This window comes from Schistocerca gregaria, chromosome 2 (genome assembly GCF_023897955.1).
Source record: "Schistocerca gregaria isolate iqSchGreg1 chromosome 2, iqSchGreg1.2, whole genome shotgun sequence".
Classification (NCBI taxonomy): Eukaryota; Metazoa; Arthropoda; class Insecta; order Orthoptera; family Acrididae; genus Schistocerca; species Schistocerca gregaria.
The window spans coordinates 381,002,134-381,025,909 of NC_064921.1; the positions used below are offsets into that span (position 1 = coordinate 381,002,134).

At 39.2% G+C, this 23,776-nt stretch overlaps 1 protein-coding gene across 4 annotated transcripts in view; it reads left to right on the forward strand.

Moving 5' to 3' along the window:
* Positions 1-2,041: 2,041 nt before the first annotated feature.
* The window catches only part of LOC126320573 (hormone-sensitive lipase-like), a 126,768-nt gene continuing 105,033 nt past the window's right edge, over positions 2,042-23,776 (forward strand). For 3 of the 4 annotated variants that reach the window (XM_049994039.1, XM_049994047.1, XM_049994055.1), the window contains exons 1-3: positions 2,042-3,391; positions 10,523-10,709; positions 15,820-15,937. In XM_049994039.1, the coding sequence (XP_049849996.1) occupies positions 3,033-3,391; positions 10,523-10,709; positions 15,820-15,937 (664 nt within the window). In that variant the 5' untranslated portion in view covers positions 2,042-3,032. The remainder of the gene's footprint in view (positions 3,392-10,522; positions 10,710-15,819; positions 15,938-23,776) is intronic. The other variant, XR_007558148.1, reaches the window with a different exon arrangement.

Sequence of the window (23,776 nt, forward strand, 5' to 3'; positions counted from 1 at the left end):
AGTATTTTGTAGTATGATCTTAATGTTCTTTTATAGCAGGTTCATCAGAACATCTTTGTGATGTATATAACTCTCTTTTTGTCTTGCATGAAATTTTTAACCCTTCTGTAATCCATGGTTTCATTTTGTAAGCCTGGGGATTCACTTTTACAGTTTCTTGTGATATTGCTTCAAAAAGAGAAATGAATTCATCTGTAAATGTATAGAATTTAACATTAACATATCTATCTTTATATACTGGACTCCATTTGAAATTTTCTAATGTACCCTCATTGACTGTTCTGAAAGACCTAAAAACTGGTTTACATTTAATGCTCATACTATGTTACTAAGAATAAGCGAGTGCCCACCATGGTCAGTCAGACCAAAAATGAAAATTTTCACAATTTGTACTTAAGTGATTTATGAGCTACACCCATTTTGACATATACACTCCTGGAAATTGAAATCTTTACACATCGAAAGTGAAATTTACACTCACAATTCACACATACAATATCGCTTTAAGCGGTTTTCCCATAGTTTTTACACACACTATCACATTTGTTACTACAACATCTAGTATCGGTAGTATCTAATAATATTTAGTTGTTTCTGTTATCACATTGACTATTTTCTTTCTTGAGATCGTTCTATTTATATATTAAAGCATGAAACTCTTCTAACAGCATGGTAATGATTTCGTTCTTGCAGTCTCGCGTGCTTGCTTTATATGTGTTTTCATATTCGCAATTTTGTGCCACACTTCTTTTTCTTTCAGACACTTTTTTGATAGTAAAACATGCCATACACTCATGATTACAATATACATAAAATTTGTTACACGTTACGCACTTTCTGTTATTTCTATTGAATTTATTCTGGGAACTAACATACTCACAATTTACACTCAGCTCCATCTTGAAACCGACACTGTATCAGATTTGTACGAGGTGTGATTGGAAAGTTTTAAGAATGGACTTGAAATTGTACAGTGGTGGTACTTACACACTACTATGACGCATCTCCTTCATAATAGCCCCCTTTTGACTGAACACACCGACTCCAATTGTGTTCTCACTTTTGAAAACATTCCTGGAATTTTTGCCTGTGGTGTGTTAAGGACGCTCTGCATATTTGCTTGGATGTCTTCAAGCGAGTCAAATCGCTTCTCTTTCAGTAAAAATTTCAGTTTAGGAAACAGTTAGAAGTCAGCAGGGGCCAAATCATGGGAATTTGGCGGTTGTGGAAGCACAGAAATTTTGAATTTTCCGCGGAAACGCTCAAGGACACATTTTTAGTATTCCTAGCTAATTGTCTGTCCTCCAGGGGTAAATTCATGATGTACAATACCGGTAGAATCGAAAAAAGTCACCAACATTGACTTCATCTTCAACCGACTTTGACGTGCTTTTATTGGTCGTGGTGAACTAGGAGTCTTCCACTCCGAAGACTGCACTTTGGTTTCAGGATCATGTCCAAATACCCACAATTCGTCAACTGTAATTACCCTGTTTAACAAATCTGGGTCATTTTTAGACAGATTAATCAGTTCTTGGCACACTTCAAGACGGTATTGTCTCTGGTCACTTTCCAACAGTTTTGGATTGATTTTTGTGGGCACTCGACTCATGTTCAGATCTTTAATAAAAATTGACTGACCTGCATAGAAACTTAAATTAAGTTCATCAGCCATCTTGCCGATTATAAGTGTACTATCACAGAGCTTTAAGTCCCGAACTTTCACAACATTTTCATTCGTTTTTGAAATGGAAGAACGGCCGGACCGTGGTTCATCTTCAAATGATTCGCGGCCATTTTTAAATCTGTTGAACCAGACAAAAACATTTGAGTGGCTCATACAGTTATCTGCAAAAGCTGTTTTGAATAGTTCGTAAGTCTCAGAAGCTAATTTCCCGCTTTTAAAACATAATTTCACACAAATTCGTTGCTCCGTTTTTACGTCCACTTTCACGGAGGCAGAATCTGGCATCAAGCCCTAATAGATCCACATTCAACCAGTTGCCACAATGAACTGAATAAAGGAAACGCAGTTTCCTGTCAGAGGGCGTTCAAGGACAAGGCAATGGCTCACTTCCCACCCTCCGTGTACCTGCCCGCCAAACCAGTAAGCAGTAGCGGATCCATTCTTAAAACATCCTAATAACACCTCTTATTTTGTAGCTGGATTGTAATTTGTTTCTAGGCAAACTTAAGATCAGTAATTGCATAAACCGTGTTCTTGATCATGATACTGTATGTTAAGATACTGATACATACATAAAGCCGAACCGTAAAACAGATTGGCAAGTGTGATTTTCGAGTCAAAATTGAGAGCCTCATAATAATATCTTATGTCTTTGTTTTGATACATGAGATATTGAAAGTTATTCCTGAAATTCAATGTAACTGTAATAGATATAGTAAAGCGACTTGTGAATATTTGTATCGGACCGTGATTAGAAATCGAATTCCCCGCTTATTTCTAGCAGGCACCCTATCACTTAGGCTAATCGAGCTCACTCCACGGACCTTCCCAAACTTCCTTAATCATACACATATCTATTTCTTCATCAAATTTCAAAGAAACTGCTTAGTTCCATCCAGAACTAAATTTAAATTCATTTAACTGATAAAACTAGATGGAAACAAGTACTACGTCATAGAATAAAAATTGCAGTTCCAGATAACTTAAAATAAATTGCAAAAGTTTGATTTTCTGTTAAGAACAATTATTTACGATTTATTTCATTTGTATATTGCTAACAATTCGTTTTACCGAGGCTTACTTGTGTTGTGATTGCCTTTGGTATTATTATTGTAATATCTGTATCATGTAATATGTTTGCGGAATACATCTCTCCCCTATACACATGTTTATCCGAAGTTTGACAGTAGTGACTAGTGACGTGAGATGTAGGGGTGTTGTGTTGTTGCTCGGTCCGCATGATAGAGCCTAGCGTAGAATTCCGTCCATTTTATTAAGACTAGGAAGTGCCTATTAAGTCGTCATTGAAGGATGCTAATTATGTAAAGTAGAATCATAGAAAGAAATGTCATCAACGAAAACTGAAACGGAATGTATTGAGTCTTCTGCAAATGTGATGTATCAAGCCCTCAGCGAACTCTGCAAGAACAATGCAGCGTTTTTCCAGCATGATGATACTGAAAGTGGACAACGCCTGTATGCTGGTTTCCTTGCCGTTATGGACCACGTTGAAGTTGTCTGCCCATTAGTTGAAAAAGTAAAGAAAGTGGCTCCTCACTATGATTTGGATGTGCGGACACCTGGTAACGGATATCGCAGTTTCGTGGTGATGGTTGACTCCTGTGTTACCCATTGTATGAAACTGAATAAAGAGATTTGCTCATCTCGTGACTCTATTCTTTTTCGGAAGAGTGCTTACGTCCGGTGAGTCTTAGATTATGTTAAAGATAAAGATGTGGAACAAAATTTGTATAAATGGGAGAGCTAATGTTACTTAACTTTTCTTGCTGTGGTGAAGGAGGGATATATATATATATATATATTTTGTGTGGGGAAAAAATACGTCTCTAAAAATATTTTTCTTTTTGTAATAGTCGTTTAGTTCTGTTATGTCTCTTAAAATTCCTTAATCATACTTGCGTCGTAGTTGATTGTCTGGCCCTTTTAAACCCAGTTTGTGTATAGTGCATGTACTTGTAATATTGGAGAAGCCAACGTAGAACAAGATGTTTTAAAATATTTAGTATATATGACAATGTCGCACAAATTTTTCCCTTGATTAATACCTACTACATACTAAAATATGTTAAAGTGATTACAGTAAATACATACAACTAATAATAGCATTCCTTAAACATACATTCTTCCACACTATAACATTATTTTGCTATTAAATGACCTTTTAGAAGCTTCTGGAATGTTTTTTCTCTCCCACCCCATTAGGACTACCCCAACGGAAGGGAGAGATTTTAGTAGGGAAGATGAATGACCAACTTTAGTATATTGGGGAAATTTTTGGTCATCTGTAATGGAGATGGTGTGTAGAACTTCAGTGCAACCCATTCTTTACTGTTACTTGATTGTTTGGGATCTCACCAGGTCTTATTAATGAAAGGTGTCAAAGAAGTTGAGTGGTGGGACTACTAGATTTCTTACCGATGGATTCAGTCAGCACGTAAGTATTATGGAGATGCGTTAGGAACTCAAAATGAGACTCCCTGAAGGGATGATAATGTTCTTTCTAAGGAACAGTATTGAGAAAATTTAGAGAACCAGCAATTGAAGTGGACTGCAGAACAGATCTACTGCAGCCGATGTACATTTCACAAAAGGGCCACAAAGATTAGACAAATTTGGGCTTGTACGGAGCAAGTAGATAGTAATTTTTTCCTGCACAATATTTGCGAGTGGAGTATGAAGGGAAGTCACTAGTAGTGGTGCGAGGTACCGTCTGCCATGCACATTGTCTGTGTGGTATACTTCCCAGTTGGCTTTCATTTATTGTCATATGGATGAACATCTAAATTTTTTCTAGTAATCTAATTAATGAAGTTATTACTTTATATGTATGTGGTTGGAACTGTCAGTAGCTTTATATTATGGAAGGCAGTTGTGCACAAGTCTATTTGTTTTTTATTCAAGAAGACCATTACTCTCTTTTAATGAAAAAAAAATTTTAATTATTGCTGCTGGTATTTCAAACAATAATTCCATTTTGCAAGTGTAGTTCAAATGGCATGTGGTAGATAGTACACAGAATTTGTTAGCATATTGTGCAAGGTGTTCCATAATAAATATCATAATACTTTGTTTGCAGCAGACATCCAGTATGTTCTCTGCATTGGAGCTTATTGTCAACTGTAACTCCCAAAAGCTTTGTTGAGGTAACTTCTCCCAATCTTGTTTAATTTGTAAATATATGTATGTGCCTTCCCTTTTCTCTCTCCATGAACAACATGGACATTATTTTTTTGAGCTCCAATAAAATTATTGTGTATGAGCCACTGTACTTCTATTTGACAAAAATGCGCTCGTTTTCAGATTTTATTCTACATTCACCAATGCTATGTCACCACCATATAGTATTTTTTGATCTGCATTGCTTGCTGTCTTTTTGTTTCTAAATAGGTTGAACAGAAGTGAACCAAATACATCCTAGGGGTACGCCATACTTAAAATCTTGGGTTTCAGATCTGCATCCCAATTCCACTTCACATACTATTTTTGTTACAAACAGTGTTGGTTTTTCTGTTGATAAAGTAATTTTTTTACTGTTTTGAGAACTTGGAAGAATGCCAAAGATTTATTTCATGGGCACACATTTTTTATTTCATTTTTTCGTGATGGTAATTGAAATACGAATGATACCAGTGCAGTTTCTGGTGGGAAAAGTGGTGTCATTGACTGTTTCAAGCATTTCAAAGCAGCGGCAACTGTTTTCGACAGCTAGATTGCTGGCAGTCAGTGCGACAAGCATGTAGTGCCCTTGTCTGCTAATAGTGGGCGATGGTAGTGCTAAACGGAAATGCGTACACTCAAACGCCGAGCTACTGACAGATGTCTCTATGGTCCCCGTACTATGATGATGTTGATGGCATCATGGATAAAAGCAGACGGATGGTATCCCATGTTTCAGTTACAAGTAATTTTCGCTGCATTATATCGAATGTCGGAGTACCCTCAAACGTGTTTTTTTAGAAAAAAAGAAGTACTGGTTACAAACATATGATTTTATCGACTGCACTTCATGTCTGTGTGGTACAGTTTTCAAGTTTTTCAGTTAGTAGCTAAACTATGAATTAAACCACACTCTCTCTCTCTCTCTCTCTCTCTCTCTCTCTCTCTCTCTCTCTCTCTCTCTCTCTCTCTCTCTCTCTCTTATATATTTTTTTTTTGCCATTGACACTAGCTGATACTTTCTGGCTGAGAGCGTAGGGTGCGTCATACAGTTTTATATTACAATAAATGTACAGCAATGGATCAGATTACATTTTACAGGCACATGTGAGGTTATTGCACAGTTTCCTTTTAGAAAATAACAGTTAATATTTAATTTGATATTTAATGCTCATTCATGCTGTATATACATCTCTATAGGACACACTTTTAAACAATTTTTAAATATATTTCATTCTTTACTCCCCTAATTGCTTTCGGTACCTTGTTCAAAACTTTTGCATGCTAAATCAATTTGAGATTTTGCTGGCTTGTGTAATAATTTTCGTTTCCTGTTGTTGCATTATTTTATTGCCATTCAACAATTACAGCAATAGACAATAGCACACGTATAACACAATACAATTGATAATTTTAAAGAAACAACAGGCTTGTTACAAGTGTCACAATATTATATTACAGTTGAAATGTTCATTTACTTCATAGAATGGATGGGCTAACTAACCAATCATACAGTATTTGTTTGAATGCTTGTTCAGATAATTCTTGTGCAGGTTGTGGCATCATATTAAATATTTTGTGCCACATGAGTTCACAGCTGTTCAGTGATTTGGACACTATGTGGTATGGAGTATAAATGCAACTGTGTTCCCTCTTGTATTCTATCAGTGTAAATTTTCTCTGCGTTTGGTTTTCGGTAACATCTTTTTTGTATAAATTAAAGCGTAGTATATGTGTAAGTTTAATACAGTCATGATCATTTTGTTCACAGTGTGCCTTATAAGAAGAACCAGTAACAACTCTTATAGCTTTCTTCTGCACTATTAAGATTTGTGCACACAGCTAGAGTTCCCCCATAAAATAGTACCGTTTGTTAATATGCTTTGGAAGAGAGAAAAATAGGCTGTTCTGACATACTTTTTGATTACACCATCCATAAGTCGCCTTCACATATAGATTACTCTTGACAGCTTACTACTAATATATTGTACATGCCCAACCCAAGGTAATACACTCTATTACTTTCTTTAATATGTTGCAAGATATGTCATATATATCTACACTTTCTGATGGTTTTAGCTGTTTTACTATACTTAGGACAGGAGGACTAGGTGAGACTTGTGAGAAGACTTATGTAGGCCCTACTTGTATTAACCGGGAGTGTACTGACATTTTTGAAAGAATTTCTGATGAACTAATATCAGGTTTGACAATAGCATTCCACTCAACAACTGATTTAATAAAATAGTCATTGAATTTTTGAGGAGATATATTAATTGTCTTGTTTCTTTCATTTTTAGCAATGCTATTATTAGTTTCCATGTGGCTTTCCATTTACTAGTGGAATTCTCAATACGGCTGAAACTGTGTTCTTTTTTTGGCTTCCCCAATGGTCAGTTTTCGGGCTTTTACATACATTGTACAACAGCATAACTTAGTTTTTCTGATTTGTTAGTTCTTCAGTATGCCATGGGTTTTGTCTCCCTCCTTGCTTTTGAAGCCTTTGTCAGTTGTTTTTCATTTCTGTATGGGAATGTTATTAAATTGACAAAACTGCTTTAAAAGATCTTTCAAATATTGTCTCTGCAGCTCATGGTCTAGTGGCTAGAGTTGCTACCTCTGGATCACGGGATCCCAGGTTCGATTCTCGGCCGGTTTGGAGATTTTCTCTGCCCGGGGACTGAGTGTTTGTGTTGTTATCATCATTTGTGACTGTGGTTAGATTGGACTGTGTAAAAAAAAAAATTGGTCTGTATAAAAATTGGGACTTTGTATGGGCGCTGATGTCCGTGCAGTTGAACGCCCCCCAAACCAGTCATCATAATCATCATCATCATCATCATCATCATATATGAATTGAGTAGGACAAGTGTAGGAACACTTTGTCCTGAGAACTGCATCATCTAGAACATTTGCTGTTCTGCATATGAGGAAAATGTGTGTGTTTATCTTTTTACGTAGTACATCTGTATGCTCCCAACCCTCCATGTCAAATGTGTATGTAAAATTTTGGTTTTGGTTACTTCTTTAATTGATCATTAGTAAGTTCAGTGTTCCTCTTACCCGTTTCACTGTACTTGGTTTGGAGTTTTTCCCTTTCAAAGCACCTCCTCTATCTCAGCTGCATGTATAATTGAAGTGCCATCAGCATATATAGTAAGTTTGTTTTATATATTATAAGAGATCCTTTACATAGAGTATAAACAGCATTGGTATGAGCATGGAGCCTTGGGACACAACATGTGACAGTTCGTGAGTCTCGCATATAAGCCATTATATTCCTCCCCCTACTTTTTTATGTCTGATTTCTGTCCACTGTTTTGTACTCATGATTTCTGATTTGACTGGATATTGCATTACCCTCAAATTCAATAGTGATGTTTCCATTGTACCATGTGGAGATCACTATGGGGGTAAGACACATTACAATTTCCATGCAGTTTTAATTTCCAGTGCTGTAGCTTCAAATCTCACTACTCTAGCATATTTTATGCTATTTTGGATGACGTGACTTTAGTTGATTTGCAGCTGGAGAAAATGGCAAAACCTCCTCCTTTATATAATGTTCTACAAAAATAATTTTTTAAGTTCTAGACCTCCATCTGATTTTCTTTCAGCCCATGTTCTGTGACTACTAGAATGTTTGGCTTATATTCCTGCAATATCACCTCTAAACTCATCTGCTTTATTGTTTACATACTGAACATTGTGGTGAATTATTCTGTTGTCTTTAATGTTAATAATTCCCTTTCCTATGTTGCACTAAGCATTTCATTAGCTACTCGTGCTGCTGTTACACCACATTGATTTTCTTCAAGTTGTCAGATAAACTGACTAACCTCTTTGTATTGTCTAAATACCTGGCAATATCTTGGCACTGGTAACGGAGATAAGTGCTTTCAGTTGCGTATTTTCCTGGGGTCTTTCTCTGCTGACAAAACACCATAAAAGATCATCAATGTAGCGAGCCTCCTAGGTCTCTGGCACCTACACTGACTGAATGCTGCTGCTGGGTCTCAGGAACCTCCACTGTGTGGGTTACTGTTGCCAATAGACCCAGTGTTTGTCTCAATGGCTGTCCTTGATTGGTTGTTGCTGTAGTTACTGATCTTTCTGTGTTTATTTTTGGCACCAGTGAATAGTCTGTTTGCTCTTCTGTGCGGGATAGGGAGACATTCAATGAAGGGATGTAGTCAAGTCTTGGTATCTGTTTACTTGGACACAGAATAGTAACTGTTTATTAAATATGCAATTTTTTTACTTGTGAAATACTTTCCCATTCAGTTCAAGTGCATGCCATGTCTTGTATAATCTTTTCTGGCCATAACATCCACTGCGAGGAAGTGTACATGGGGAAGCCTTGGCAGAGTTCCAGCATAAATTATTTACTTTCTTTATTTCTTCATATACGCATGGAAAAGCAAGCAGTCTTATCTTCTAAAAATGTCCGAAATAATTAGTTTGTTTGCCTTGCTCTTCCAGTGTCTCCTGTAAACAATGACTGGCTTAATTGATTTCATTTCATCAGATATCCGTTGGTCCTGCTATTAATAAAATGTGCAGTGCACCTGAATCATTGATGTGGCATTTCCTTACTGCTTCACCCTTGAGGGGTTTCTGGCTTCACATAACTTGTCACCTTAATATTCTGTTAATACAATAAAATTATGGCAACTTTCCTACCATGGCTTTCTGCATATATTATTACGTCACAACTGTTTTGCATTATTTTCGTGGTGTGTGTGTGTGTGTGTGTGTGTGTGTGTGTGTGTGTGTGTGTGTGTGTGTGTGTGTGTGTGTGTGTGTGTGTGTGTGTGTGTGTGTGTGTGTGTGTGTGTGTGTGTTTGCACTTTTTTCTGATTTCTCAATGTTTCGGCCTTACTGTTGCTTGTTTCACACCTCTGTCAGTTTGTAGAAATACATTATTTTTGTGGTTTGAGTTTTCTTTTACTTCTTTTTCTAATTGCAGTGCACATTTTGGTTTCAAAATCTATCCATAGTTGGAATGTTTACGCTGTGTCTTCTCCGTAGGCTTTAAATTTACATCGTTTAACGCTGATCTTTCTGTTTTCATTTGTAGGATGAACAGAGTCTTTTCAGTTATCTTCATCATTGTGCTATATTTGTCTTTCAAGTTCTTTATCTCATTGAGAAACTGTGCAAAAAGCTCATTTGTGTCAGACTTTAGACTTAATTCTTCCTCACAGAATTTCGACATAGCGAATTTTTTGGCTTGGGCCATCTTAAACACAACTAATGGTGTACGACTTTACATTTTATACACTTAACAACTTTTGCAACTTGCTTTCTGCAGTAGCAGTAGTTTATCACAATTTTCAGCTTATTACAGTATGAAGTAGTTGCTTCTCATGCTCTTTCATTATTGTAATATTCCGTATTATACAAATTTATCAAAACTGGCACATATTTCTCATATATTTTCAGAAATTTAACTACATTCACATGATTTTCACATTAAGTGTTTATACTTGGCATCTCTTGATTTGTTCTCCATTGTGTTAAACACACACACACACACACACACACACACACACACACACACACACACACACACACACACACACACACTATTATGCGGTTCGACAACCAGCCATTTCATTTATGTAATTTTTAATTTTTTTTTTTTGTCATTGTTAGCAAGGTAGAATCATGTGGACAAGTGCTGGCATCACTGGGAACTATTGCCAGACATATTCATACCCTCCTGTCATGGTCACCCCCTGGAGAGCTCTTCCCAGCTGACAAACATTCGCCAGAAGAACTATTGAGGCAAGCAGAAAATGTCAACATGTATTGCTTCTATGGGTACTGTCTTGGGCTGCAGGTAACTCTGATACTAAAACTGTTGATTTTTTCACCATAATGCTTTATTTCTGTGCTAATTAGGAAGGTTTCTGATATGGAATGCTTAGTTTCATATTTATGCTTGTAAATCTTCTCTGCCTTCTTCCCTCAAGATCTTAAAAATTCTTCGTAACCTTTCTTTCACTACCTTAAATGTTTTATTTTGCTTGTGGATCTTCATAGGTTGATGGAATTCTGAAATTAAGAAGTGCTTCTTATTGCTTAAATTTATTTAATCTCCTCCTAATACCTTAATTTTTGCCTACTTACATAGTTACTCTGCTTCTATCTTCAGTTGCCTGACAGAGAAATGCATTTTATTGATTTATAGTAGTTTGCTTGCCCATTTGTATTTTCAAAGTTTATCATAAGAGAACTGTTGTGTTGTTGTGTTAATGTCTTAGATGCTGCCTGTCATTTTTCACCAAGAAACTCATTTAAATGGACATTTCATCAAAATCCAGTATGTGTAGCAGATGCACCACAACAACAATTATTCTCATGGCATCACATTTTCTGGCTTGCCAACTCTCAGCTAAACAGGCATCTGTCAAGCTTACCTAGGCCTTGGATTATGGTAGAGATGACTCTGTCACAAAAATGTTCAGATTTCTTACTTTTTGAATAAAAAAGCAGGTGTCAAAGCTGGCATCTGCTATTGGTAGATAAATTTATCCTTTTTGTTGCAACCTAAATGTTTGTTTCCGTGTGTACAAAGTAATAGGAGAATTTGTCAATACACTTAAGGGGGGATGTAATGGAAAATGTAAACATTTATTTAAAAAAAAAACCATTACATCCGTATTTATTAATGTCCAAACCTAAAATTTGCATGTGCAAAGCAAAAGAGCTGTTTTTTAATGGAAAACTACAATAAAATATGCAGGATTAATATGTTGCCAGAAGTCTGAAGTTTTGAAATTCTTTTATATAAAAAGCCATCACTCAAATTCTAATCATGCAATTGATCTGAAAGTTTTATTGCATTGTCATGAGAAGGTTATAAGACCACTGAACTACAGTTATTAATTTATGGTACAAATTGTATCATTAACAGAGTTTTTAATTTTGCACATCCAAAATTAACTTTTCTTTCTACATACAATCATCTAAAAATCTGAATGTAATTGTAGTTCCAGGGAGAGAGCAACATGGTGCAAACAGTTCCTGAAAATTTTGTAGCATTAGTACATGTACTTTTTGAGAAAAGGCTTCTAATAATGTAAAAAATGTAAAACAGAGAAAATGAGGTTCAAAGATTTTCTTCTCATACTTCTATACATAATAAGCTTACCTCAATTTTAATATCCTCCATGCTAATACTCCTCATCCTCCAGGTTTCTCTTCTCTCCTCTTCAAATCTGCCTGGTTTGTGTTTGCAAGTAAGACACTGATCTGGTGGCTCGTCGATGGTGTTAAATGTTTTTGTCGTAAACACACCAGGATCTATACCACCTTTCTTCAGCATTTCAGTTCTGCTATTATGTCTGCATTTGTACCATAAAACTGCATCATAGACATATATTTTGAGTACTTAAAGTTCACAGACTGTCCTTTTTGAGCATCTAATCCAAATTAAGCTATTGAGGCTTTCATTTGCATTTTGTATCTTTCCGTGAAGACACTTCCTCAGTAAATCAGGGTTTTCAAGAAATCTGAATATGGGCTTAATTGCATTCATAACAGGTTCTGGTAATGAGTGTTTATGTGAATATATCTCATTTCTGTTGTTGAACTTACACCAATCGTCTTTCAGACACAGATTGTACATTGGTGTTTGTTCAGCGGATAGTTTGTGGGGAAAAAATTTGCCCACACAGCATGCCTCATTGCCTCTAAATTGAATATGTTTTTCCTAATAACTCTTTCCAGGACCTATTTCTTTTTGCCTTATTTCCACCAATTCCTCCACTGCTTTCTTCGCAGAAAGTTTGGCAGTATCACATACAGCATTAGACATTTCTTTATTTATTTTTTCAGACCCTGCACAAGGTGGAGGCTTGTTCAGAAAATCATACAATAAATTACCTCCTTCCCTGCCCTGTCCAAGGCATCTCAGAGCATGTGGTAACCTAAAATTGCTTTCATAGCTACCAGTGTCAGTTTTTTGGGAGGAGGAAAATGAAAATCATTGCCACACGAATTATGAATTTATTTAAAATCACAAGCTATTCCCACTCGTCTTTCTTCAACAACAATAATGCATTCTGTATTTTTACAGCTAACACATTAACATGAAAACTTCATAGCCTGGAAGAGAAGCTCTAAATCAATAAGTCTGAATCCAGTGGAATCCACACCAACATCTTTCACGCACCTATACAATTCTCCTGTCCCAAGTTTCGATGCTGTGGCTGAGAGCTTTTGTTCATGTCGAGCTGCTTCCTCTTTTCTGTCGGTAAACTGATTTCCATGATACTTCCATAGCCTACACACAGTTTTTCCACCACCCATTATGCGTAAATCTTGACTTCCATGGAAAGGTTTGCGAATTCAACCTTCCACCTACTAACATGTGGTTAGTATTGTCAAAATGTAAATAAACCACACACAAGAAAGTTTTCAGCCAAAGGTAGAGATGTCAGCCAAAGATATCGAAAGAAATTAGCCTTCATTCTGACAAAAATTCTGCTGACGCAAGCAGTTTCCCAAATGTTGGAAAAGGTGGGAGTAGCCACCAGTGCAGAGATAATCAGTTTAACAATTTAAAGGCATTTCTAAAGCTGCTTTCACAATAAAATTCACACACAACATAGATTAAACTGTGTAGATCAAGAAAATAATATTTAATAAATGAAAAGCACCAGTTTGCTTTTGTTCTAAAATATTACTTTTATTGTTAACTGGTTTTTGGCTTACAAGGCCATCTTCAGACATTTGCTGAGTATTATCACCAAAGAAGTTAAATGTTTGCAAACACACTGGAAGAAAGTAACACATCTAGACTGAAGTAGAAACATACAGTAAGTGACACCTTTGCAATGAAAAAGAAAAAAATGAACAGTACATAAATAATAATGGAGTAGCCAGGATAACCTTTAGCACAAAATAGGAATAGCATAACCACATAGCAGTTTCTGTTAATAAACAAAACTAATAAAATAAAATAAGTACTAGACAAGGCTAATGTTGTTCTACCAAGAACAGACAGAAGATTCTGTTAACATAAAATAATGTTTTTGGAAAGTCGATTTTTTTGGACCAAAATCCATTATATCTCCCCTTGGGGGGGGGGGGGGGGGTAGGACATCAAACAGGTCAACTTGGATCAGAAGAGGTACCACAGTACATTTTAACTTCCACTGTCTTTCTTTTTATAAATAAATTCACGAAAATTTGTCAGCCTGGTCAGGAAGAATTAAGGCTTCACACTCATAGCAATGGAAGTTCAAAAACGTAATTAAACAATTTTTTCACATGTGAAATTTCATCATTTTTTTCATTTACTATTGGCTGCATTTGTTGCTATAGGTTCACTTTTCTTCGTAAGTAATAGAGATTCTTCGATGAAGTTTGCACAGCATACAAACCATATTTACAGGTGTATGAAACTCTAGAATTTATTTAATTTATGAAAAAATGAATGAGCTGTTACATTTTAAACTTTGTTTAGAAAAATATCAAATTTTACAATTAATTATCTCAATTTTTATTACAGTTTTTAAAAAGATTTGGAAAATTCTAGAGTTTCATACACCTGTAAGTATGGTTTGTATGCTGTGGAAAATTCGTCAAAGAATCTCTTACTTTTGACGTTAAGTGTACCTAAAGCAACAAATGCAGCCAGTAGTAAGTGGAAAAAATAATGGAATTTCACAAGTAAAAACAGTGTGAATCCTGAATTCTACCTGGTCATGCTGACAAAGCTTTGTGGATTTATTTGTAAAAGTATAGACATTAGAAATTAAAATGCCTTGTGGTGCCATTCCTGCTCAGAGTTGGCCTGTTTGATGTCCTACTTGTCTTTAGTTTATTGTATGGGAATGCAGGCTTTCTTGGGAAATTTCATTTATGAAAACTTTTTGAGTTCATGGAATCATGTTGTTGCAGTGTTTCGACGAGTTTCCTACTTGTCCTCTTCAGGCAAAGTCTTTGCCTAAAGATGACTAATAGTAAATTCATCGGATTGTTGCAACATGATGTCCTAACTATGCTAATAACTCAAAGGTTTGATCAAGTTTTTTGTTGTTTACAGATTTGTATTTGTAATTTCATTATGCACTCTGTGGTCTTTTTCAGAATTTGTATATCTCAGTTTTTTCCTCCTCTAAAATGAATAAGTAAAATTTAACAGTCATTGTATGCTGGGTTTCCATCTTTTCTCCTGAATGTGTGCAAAATTATTGCTTGGTAGTGTTAACATGAAAGATGTTTAGTACAAATTGCACATGTCAATAATCTTAGACTGAACGTTGCTTTGGAAGAGATATTAATTTATGCATTGTGGAAATTTTTGGTTTTGCCAAGTTGACGCTGATTTATTGTTGTCAGCTTCATTTAATCAAAATATGTTATTTCAGCTCAACCTGAGTACTGTCCCATACACAATACTGTGAGGAAGTCTACATCATCTACAGGCTAATGTCATAATCTCATTGATTGTTAAAATTAAACTTACAAGAATGAGGAAAGAGGTAATGTATGTATCTTCACAGAACTGATAAGTGTCTAGTCTGGTGACGAGGAAGTTTGGCTGCAACAGAATTGAGAAAAAGGGAAAGGAAGAGACACAGAAATTTTAGAAAGCTTCTATGAGTGTGTAAGTTGTAAAGAACTGATGAAGAGAGGGGTACAAAGAGGATTACATGTTATTAATGTGATTCTTGTCACGATAAATATAGATGCAGCCATTTTGCTTTGCCTAGTTCATGATTTTTGTCTTTGGTGTTTACAGATTGTGTGTGTCTGAGGTAATGCCAGACATCCTGATCCTCACTAAGAGTTCATAACCGAAGAAATACTCTTCTCCAAAGTGACCTTTCTTAGAGTATTCAGTGTATGATAATCCTAATAAAAGTCCTGATAACTAAGAAATGTTTCATGATTGTTTAGCTGTTGATAAATATTACAAGACGTGTATTGCATTGCAGTTCTGTGAGTCCATGCGTTCCTGTCTGAAGTTCATCTCAATTTGCATGGCATCCTTCAGTGAAATTTATTATGGGAATGATGGTTCATGGTTTAAGGCTGCTAGTTCATTGTGGACAGGTGAGTAAACTTGGAAAATGCGAATGAAGTTTTGGCAACTAAGTGTACGTATTCTCCAGAATTCTGTAATGGAGAATATAAAGTTTGGGGCAAGTTATTCAGAGGAATAGCAACTTTGTGAAATTTGGTTAATGGGGTATATTTCCAATTTATGTAGTGCTTTTATTAAGTCTTCTTAGTCATGGTCAGTCTATTTTGTGCTGACCAAAGTCTGGTGTCACTCTCACCTCTTGGCTTTCTTCCACATTTCTTATCTGCTTGTTTGCTTTTGAGTAGTCTGATAAAACTAATTAATGCCCACTGTGGAACAGTGGCATTGAACCCATGAGGATAATTAAACACGTGCAGCAATTTCTTTTCTAGAAAAAAGAACTTTGTTTTCCTGTTTAATGAAAGAGGTTTCATTTTCTTGAATTTGTATACTAGTAAATTACTGTTTAGTACCTCTGACTTGTTTTCGGACAGTGAGTACTGTAAAACACATTTCTTAATAACATTGACAAAATTGTAAATATAAGAAACAACTTTCTAAGCAGATATCATACCTTGTATGGCAGTAGAAATCTAGGAAAGTGTGCACACTCTGATAACTTAGTCATGTTAAACTCTAATTTTCCACTCCTTCTGTTCAACATTATTTCTCAGAATACTAGCCTTGGCTCTGTATTGTATGCTGTGAGCCACTGTCCATCTGAAACTTAATACTGAATATTGTGTATCACAATAAAATGTGAAACTTTTATTACTTGTAGTGAATAAATGAAATGTAATATAATGGAATGTGAATGTAAGTGTCCATGTGGAAGCCTTATTATCAAGTCTACATGATATTTCATTTTTACTTAACTCTAGTGGATGACATTGCCTGGAAGTTCAGCAATGATTTCACTGTTCTTCATATGATTTTGTATGTATACTACTAAGTGCCTCATCTCTATGGAAAGTGATAACATAATGTCTTTCATTATTTTTATTCTGTCCAGGATGTAACAATATAATTTTGATATTATTTTCCCTCCTTTTTGCAGAATAAATTCATCTGCAATACATTATATATTATCTGCTTTGGACTAAAGGTGTGTTTAATGTAGTAGCATATTTTCCTGTAGATCAAAAGGGTCTAAGGCAATGGTCATCAAATGTTTTTGCTCAAGAGCCAGTACTGACATTGTGACCCCCATGCAGGTCTGGGGGTTAGAATTAGAGATGGGTTGTTCGCGAATTAACAGGTCTGAAGGAACATTTCACCAAGATGAATGGAAGGAGCGAGGAACAAATTCTAAGGAACAATCTTTCATAGTTCACTTTGGTTGCGGCTTTCTACTTATTGTTCCCGGGAGTGGGAAATGGTCGGTCTCATTCCTGCAATGGCGCATCGGCCAGTCTCGTTCCAACCTCGGTCCTATTCCCGGCTGTCTCAGTCTCAGTCTTGGTCTTGGTCTCACCGGGACTCGTCCTTCTTCGCGTGGCCACTCACAAGTCCACTGCCGATTGCTTCTAATTAGTTCAGTATCGAGTTGTTAGTTTCGTTCGATGCATGTGCCCATTCTAGATCTGTTGCAAACCTTTTTTGAACTCAGGACTTATGGTTTTTTCATATTCTATTCAGCGTCCATGACCGGTAATTAAAGTGTCTTATAATTACATAAATTGCATAAAAATTATGTGGTATGTAATACAGACATCTTTTCAGGTAACAAAAGGGCATGTCAACTTACTTCACTACTTCGATAAACAGCAGAAGATATACTTACAAAAAGGCAGGTTTTTTGTTATAACACATGCAAAGGAAGTCAGAACGTCACACACGAGTGGCCATTTTTCATCTTTTTTGATCTGAGGTAAAACAGCATATTTATTGTTACAGAAGGTAGACCGAATGACAACTGAATGAAGCCCATGCTCCATGATATCTCCTACAATATTATTTCAGTGGTACAGGGTGGCACATGAAAAATTGGCCCTGATTACTAGACTGCTCATTGTCGCCCACCAATCATCATCTATTGTTTCAAAGTTGTTGTTTGCATTAGCTTTTTTGTTATTTCCTTACCAGTTCTTCATGCGTCACCTTATATTATTTCACTGTGATCAGCCATATAATGCTACAGTTGGCTAAACAAAAGGTTTAGCAGAATCACGAAAATTACTTTAAGTGTGTGAGAATTCTGTAATGAATAAAAATTCTGTACTCCAGGGGGGAGGCAAGTGCCCCCACTCCGCACCTTCCATCTTCAGTCGCATAAGCTACTAATTTTCAATTTTTAATAATAACCATATACCACGCGCAAATGAACAGTGAACATATAAAAATGAATAGTTTCCAAAAAAAGAGTGATCCCCAGTGAACTAGTGCCCAAGGATTAATGAGTTTGCCTATCTCTAGTTAGAACAGGCCTGACGTATTCTTGCCTGTTGTAAGAGGCCACTAAAAGGACTCTCACATGTTTCGGCCTTTGTGATGTTCCCCTGTATGGTTTGAGCTCTCCATTTTTCAAAATTTTTCCCGAAGAATGAGCCAATTGGGGAAGGTTGCCTTACATGGTGCGTATTGTCCATCATGAACTGAGACTTCTCGCATCCTTCAACAATGTGGATCTGCACTTCAGCTCGTTCTCCAGCTGTTGGACGAGGTCACCCTCCTGGGTGCTTCTTCCTCCATCCTCTGTGCAGTATCCCTTTCTGCACTGTTATTGCTAATGGACTACTTAGCTTGTTTGCACCTGATATCCAGCACAGTAGCCAGTCCGTTGTGGTGGGGCCACCTTGTACCCTGTTGGTTGTAGCCCCCTGACCACACAGGAATCACTCTGCTGATGCCTGCACCGTTAACTCCCCACGTATGCCAAGGAGCAGATGCCAGTCAAGCTGGGGCATCGGGACTCCTGGCAATGGACTTCCAGCCAGATGGCCTTTGCTGTGGCTGGGTGGTGGCCATGTGGAGGGCCCCTAGTCGGAGTGGGTGGCATCAGGGTGGATGACATGCCATGAAGCGTAGTATGTCACCCCCTGGCCAGACCATGGGAGGAATTGCAGGCTAAGGATGGCAGCAAAACTTACTCACCGCACAGTACCTTGTATGTACAAGAGTTGATGGGGAATCTTTCTTGTCAATGAAACCTCAGTTTTTTGTGGAGCATTTAGAGGACAAATTTGGGGAGGTGGAGGGCTTGTCCAAAATGTGACCAGGGTCGGTCCTATCAAAACAGCATCCTCTGTCCAGTCAGGCACTAATCACCTGTGACAAGGTGGGGAATGTTTCTGTTGCCAGCACGCCCCATAGGAGCTTAAATACAGTCCAGGGTATCATATTTCACAAGGACCTTCTTTTGCAGTCTGACGATGAGTTCTGCGCCAATTCAGAGAGCAACAAGGTGTCCATTTTATCCAGCACATCCACTGAGGTCTGAGTGAATATCAGGTTGCTACCGGTGCCTTCATCTTGGCCTTAGAGTGTGACACATTACCCGAGAAGGTCAAGGTGATGGTCTATCGCTGTGACCTAAAGCCATATATCCGTCCTTTAAAGTGGTGCTTTAAGTGCTGGAAGTTCGGCCATGTCTTATTGCTGTACGTCCAGTGTCACCTGTTGGGATTGTGGATGCCCATCACATCCCAATACTCCCTGTGCCTCATCTCCCATCTGTGTCAACTGCAGAGATCACCATTTACCTTTCTCGCCAGAATGCAGGATACTCCAGAAAGAAAGAAAGAAAAATAATGGAATACAAGACCCTGGACTGACTGACCTACATTGAGGCTAAGAGAAAATATGAGAGACTACGTCCTGTGCATAGGATGTCAACCTACAACGCCGCTATGACTGGTTCTACCGTCTTCTGTTCCGCTGCGTACAGTTGGCTCTCAGAGCTGTCAGCTCCACTTGCCCGCCCTTAGTGGTAAGGGGCACTTCCCTCTCTGTTCTTGCACAACCTACTTGAGGAGCACCCCCCCCCCCCCCCCCCCCCGTCACGACGCACCCCCTACACCCCCCAACCCCGTCCCCCCCCCAACATCGGGGATGTCAATCCTCACTTCTCAGGTGGAGAAGCGTAAGTTTTCTTTGTCTCCTCTTGCCAGAAAGGGTTCCCTTGGGTCACTCCCTTCCCATCTTCCTACCAGTGGCAAAGCTGACACCCACCTGTGTCTGAAGCGACCACTGGTGGCTGGTCGTAGGGCTTCATGGTCCTCCTCAGTCCCTAAGATGGAATCAGTGAAGTCCTTCCATCCAGACCAACCGAAGGAGCAGTGAGAGAAACTTAAGAAGACCCCCCAAGAACAAAGGCACCATGGTGGTACCCACATCACCAATACCTACAAGCTTGTGCCTGAAAAAGATGAGGCAGAGATTGTGGTGTCCGTTGAGGACCTAGATGTCACTGGGCCCTCAGACACAATGGATGTCAATCGCACAGGTATTCATTTATGTCAATCGCACAGGTATTCATTTGGTGGCAGCAGGTGACCCTGAGACATAGACTGCCTCCTTGAGTGTTTCATGCCTACCCAGTCTCACAATTATGTAATCCTCCAGTGGAATTGCGGTGGTTTTTTCCACCACCTGGCTGAGCTATAGCAACTGTTAAGCTTTACACCTGCTTTCTGCATTGCCCTCCAGGAAACCTGGTTCCCAGCAATGCAGACCCCTACCCTTCGCAGCTACAGGGGATATTACAAGAACCGTAGTGAATATAATAGTTTCAGGTGGAGTTTGCGTGTATGTCCTGAACTCAGTACGTAGTGAACCTTTGCCGTTTCGAACCCCCCCTCAAGCTGTGGCTGTCAGGATAAGGATGATGCAGGGAATAACTGTCTGCAATGTAAATATCCCTCCTGATGGTGCAGTACCCCTGAATGTATTGACTACACTGATTGATGAGCTCCCTAAACCTTTCTTACTTTTGGTAGATTTTAAAGCACATAACCCCCATGTGAGGTGGCGCCATGCTTACTGGCTGAGGTAGGGAGGCCGAAAATTTACTTTCACAACCTGACCTCGACCTCTGCCTGGTAAATACAGGTGCTCCCACAATTTTCAGTGTGGCATGTGGCACATATTCAGCCATTGATCTCTCGGTTTGCAGTTCTGGCTTTCTCCCATCTGTCCGCTGGAGAGCACATGATAACGTGTGTCGTAGTGATCACTTCCCCATCTTTGTCTCTCCTCTGGCATCATGCCCACGGATGCCTTCACCTCTGCTGTCACCACTGAATCTCCCCCACATGGTGCCATAGATGTCGTTGAGCAGGTCACTACAATGATTGTTTCTGCAGCAGAAAATGTGATCCCTCTTTCTTTAGGGTGCCCCCAGTGAAAGACAACCACTTGGTGGTTGCCAGAAGTCACTGAGGCAATTAAAGAGTGTCAGTGAGCTCCACAGTGACGTGAGCAGCACCCTTCCCTAGAGCACCTACTAGCCTATAAGTGGCTCCATGCCCGCATTCGCCAGCTTATAAAACAAGGGAAACAGCAGTGTTTGGAGAGGTACGTGTTGACCATTGGGTGCCATGTGTCAGCTTCCCATGTCTGGACAAAAATCAGAGGTCTCTTTCGGTACCATACCCCAACAGGTGTCCCTGGCATTAACCTCAGTGGCGTGTTATCTACTGAGAGCACATTGCTGAGCACTATGCTCGAGCCTCTGCAATGGAGAATTACGCCTTCCTCCCCCCCCCCCCCCCCCCCCCCCCCCCGCCCCTCCCCCCCAGCCTTTCGCACTTTCAAACGGCAGCTGGAAGGGAAAGTCCTCTCGTCCATTACACATCACAGTGAACCCTATAACGCCTCATTTACAGAGGGGGAGCTCCTCAGCACCCTTGCACATTGCCCCAAGGCAGCTCCTGGGCCAGACCAGATCCACAGTCAGATGAGTAAACAGCTCTCATTTGGCTACAAGCGACATCTCCTCATCATCTTCAACCAGATGTGGTGTTATGGTGTCTTGGTGTCTTTCCATCACTATAGTGGGAGAGCACCATCATTCCGGTGCTCAAACCTGATCGAAACCCACTTGACATGGGTAACTGTAGGCCCATCAGCCTCACCAACTTTTTTTTGTAAGCTGCGGGAACATATTGTGTGTCGGCGGTTAGGTTGGGTCAGGTCCTGGAGTCACAGCGGCTACTGGCTCCTTGTCAAGGCGGCTTCCGCCAGGATCGCTCTACTACTGATAATCTTGTGTTCTTTGAGTCTGCCATCCAAACGGCTTTTTACAGATGTCAGCATCTGATTGCCTTCTTTTGACTCACAAAAAACATAAGACACGAACTGGCGATGTCATATCCTTGCCGCATTTTATGAATGGGGTCTCCAAGGCCTGATCCTAGATTTTATCTAAAACTTCTTGTTGCTCCATCCTTTCTGTGTCTAGGTCTGTGCCTCTCATAGTTACCCCCATATTCAGGAACATGACATCCCGCAGGGCTCCATATTGAGTGTTTCTGTATTTTTTTGTGGCTATTAATGGTCTAGCAACAGCTGTAGGGCCATCAGTCTCACCTTCTCTCTATGCAGGTGACTTCTGCGTTTTGAAATGCTCCTCCAGTACTGGTGGTGTTGAGCGGCACCTACAGGGAGCCATTCACAAGGTGCAGTCATGGGCTCTAGCCCACGGCTTCCAGTTTTCAGTCACCAAGTTGTGTGTCATGCATTTCTGTACCCCCTGTGGGTCTGGGGATAATAATAGGCCTGAGGTATTCCTGATTATCTTAAGAGGAAACTAAAAGGAGTTTCACGCATTTTGGCCTTTATGTGATGGTCCCCTGTAGGGTGTGATGTGATCTCCATTCTTCAAAATTTTCCCAACAAGTGAGCCAATTGGGGAACTGTGCATTGAGATCTTTAACCCACTTTCTTGTCATTGTATTGCAGTCCCACCCATTCTCCACCTTTTAGACAAGGACACCTTCCTGGGTGTGTTTTCCACCATTCACTATGCAGTGTTGCTTTCTGCATCAGTGATGGCTGTGGACTACTTTGCACCTGATATTCAGCATGGTAGCCAGTCCGTTGTGATGGGGCTGCCATGTACTCTGTTGGTTGTAGACCCCAGACCACACAGGGATCGCCCTGCTGATGCCTGCGCTGTTAACTCCCCACATGTGCCAAGGGTTAGATGCCCATCCCCCGGGGGCATCGGGTTCCCCGACAATGGCCATCCTGTCAGGTGGCCTTTGCTGGGGCTGGGTGGCACCTGTGGGGAGGACCCCTGGTCGGAGTGGGTGTTATCATTGGGGGTGACGCGCGATGAAGCATCTCTTGCTGGTGGTGGAACCCGAGCAGCTCTAAGTGTTCACGAGCTCAATTTAACGCACAGAAGTATGACCCAAAATCATTCCCCTCCCTGGCCAGACAATGGAAGGAACGTCAGGCTCAGGATGGCAGTGCATCTTATTCACACCTGTACCTTGTATGTTTGAGAGCTGATGGAGAATCTTTCATGACAATGAATCCTCAGTTTTCTATGGAGCATTTAGAGGACAAGTTTGTGGAGGTGGAGGGCTTGTCCGCAATGAGATCCTGGTCAGTCTTCATCAAAACAGCATCCTCTGCCCAATCACAGGCATTACTAGCTTGTGACAAGCTGGGGCATGTTCCTGTAACCATCACGCCCCATAAGAGCTTAAATACGGTCCAGGGTATTAAATTTCACAGGGACCTTCTTTTGGTGTCTGACAATGTGATGCGGACCCACTGGGGTCCAAGGGATAACCAGGTTGCCACCGGTGACTTCATCTTAGCCTTGGGGGTGATAAATTGTCAGAGAAGTTCAAGGTAATGGTCTACTGCTGTGATGTGAAGTCCTATATCCCTCCCCCAATGTGATGCTTTAAGTACTG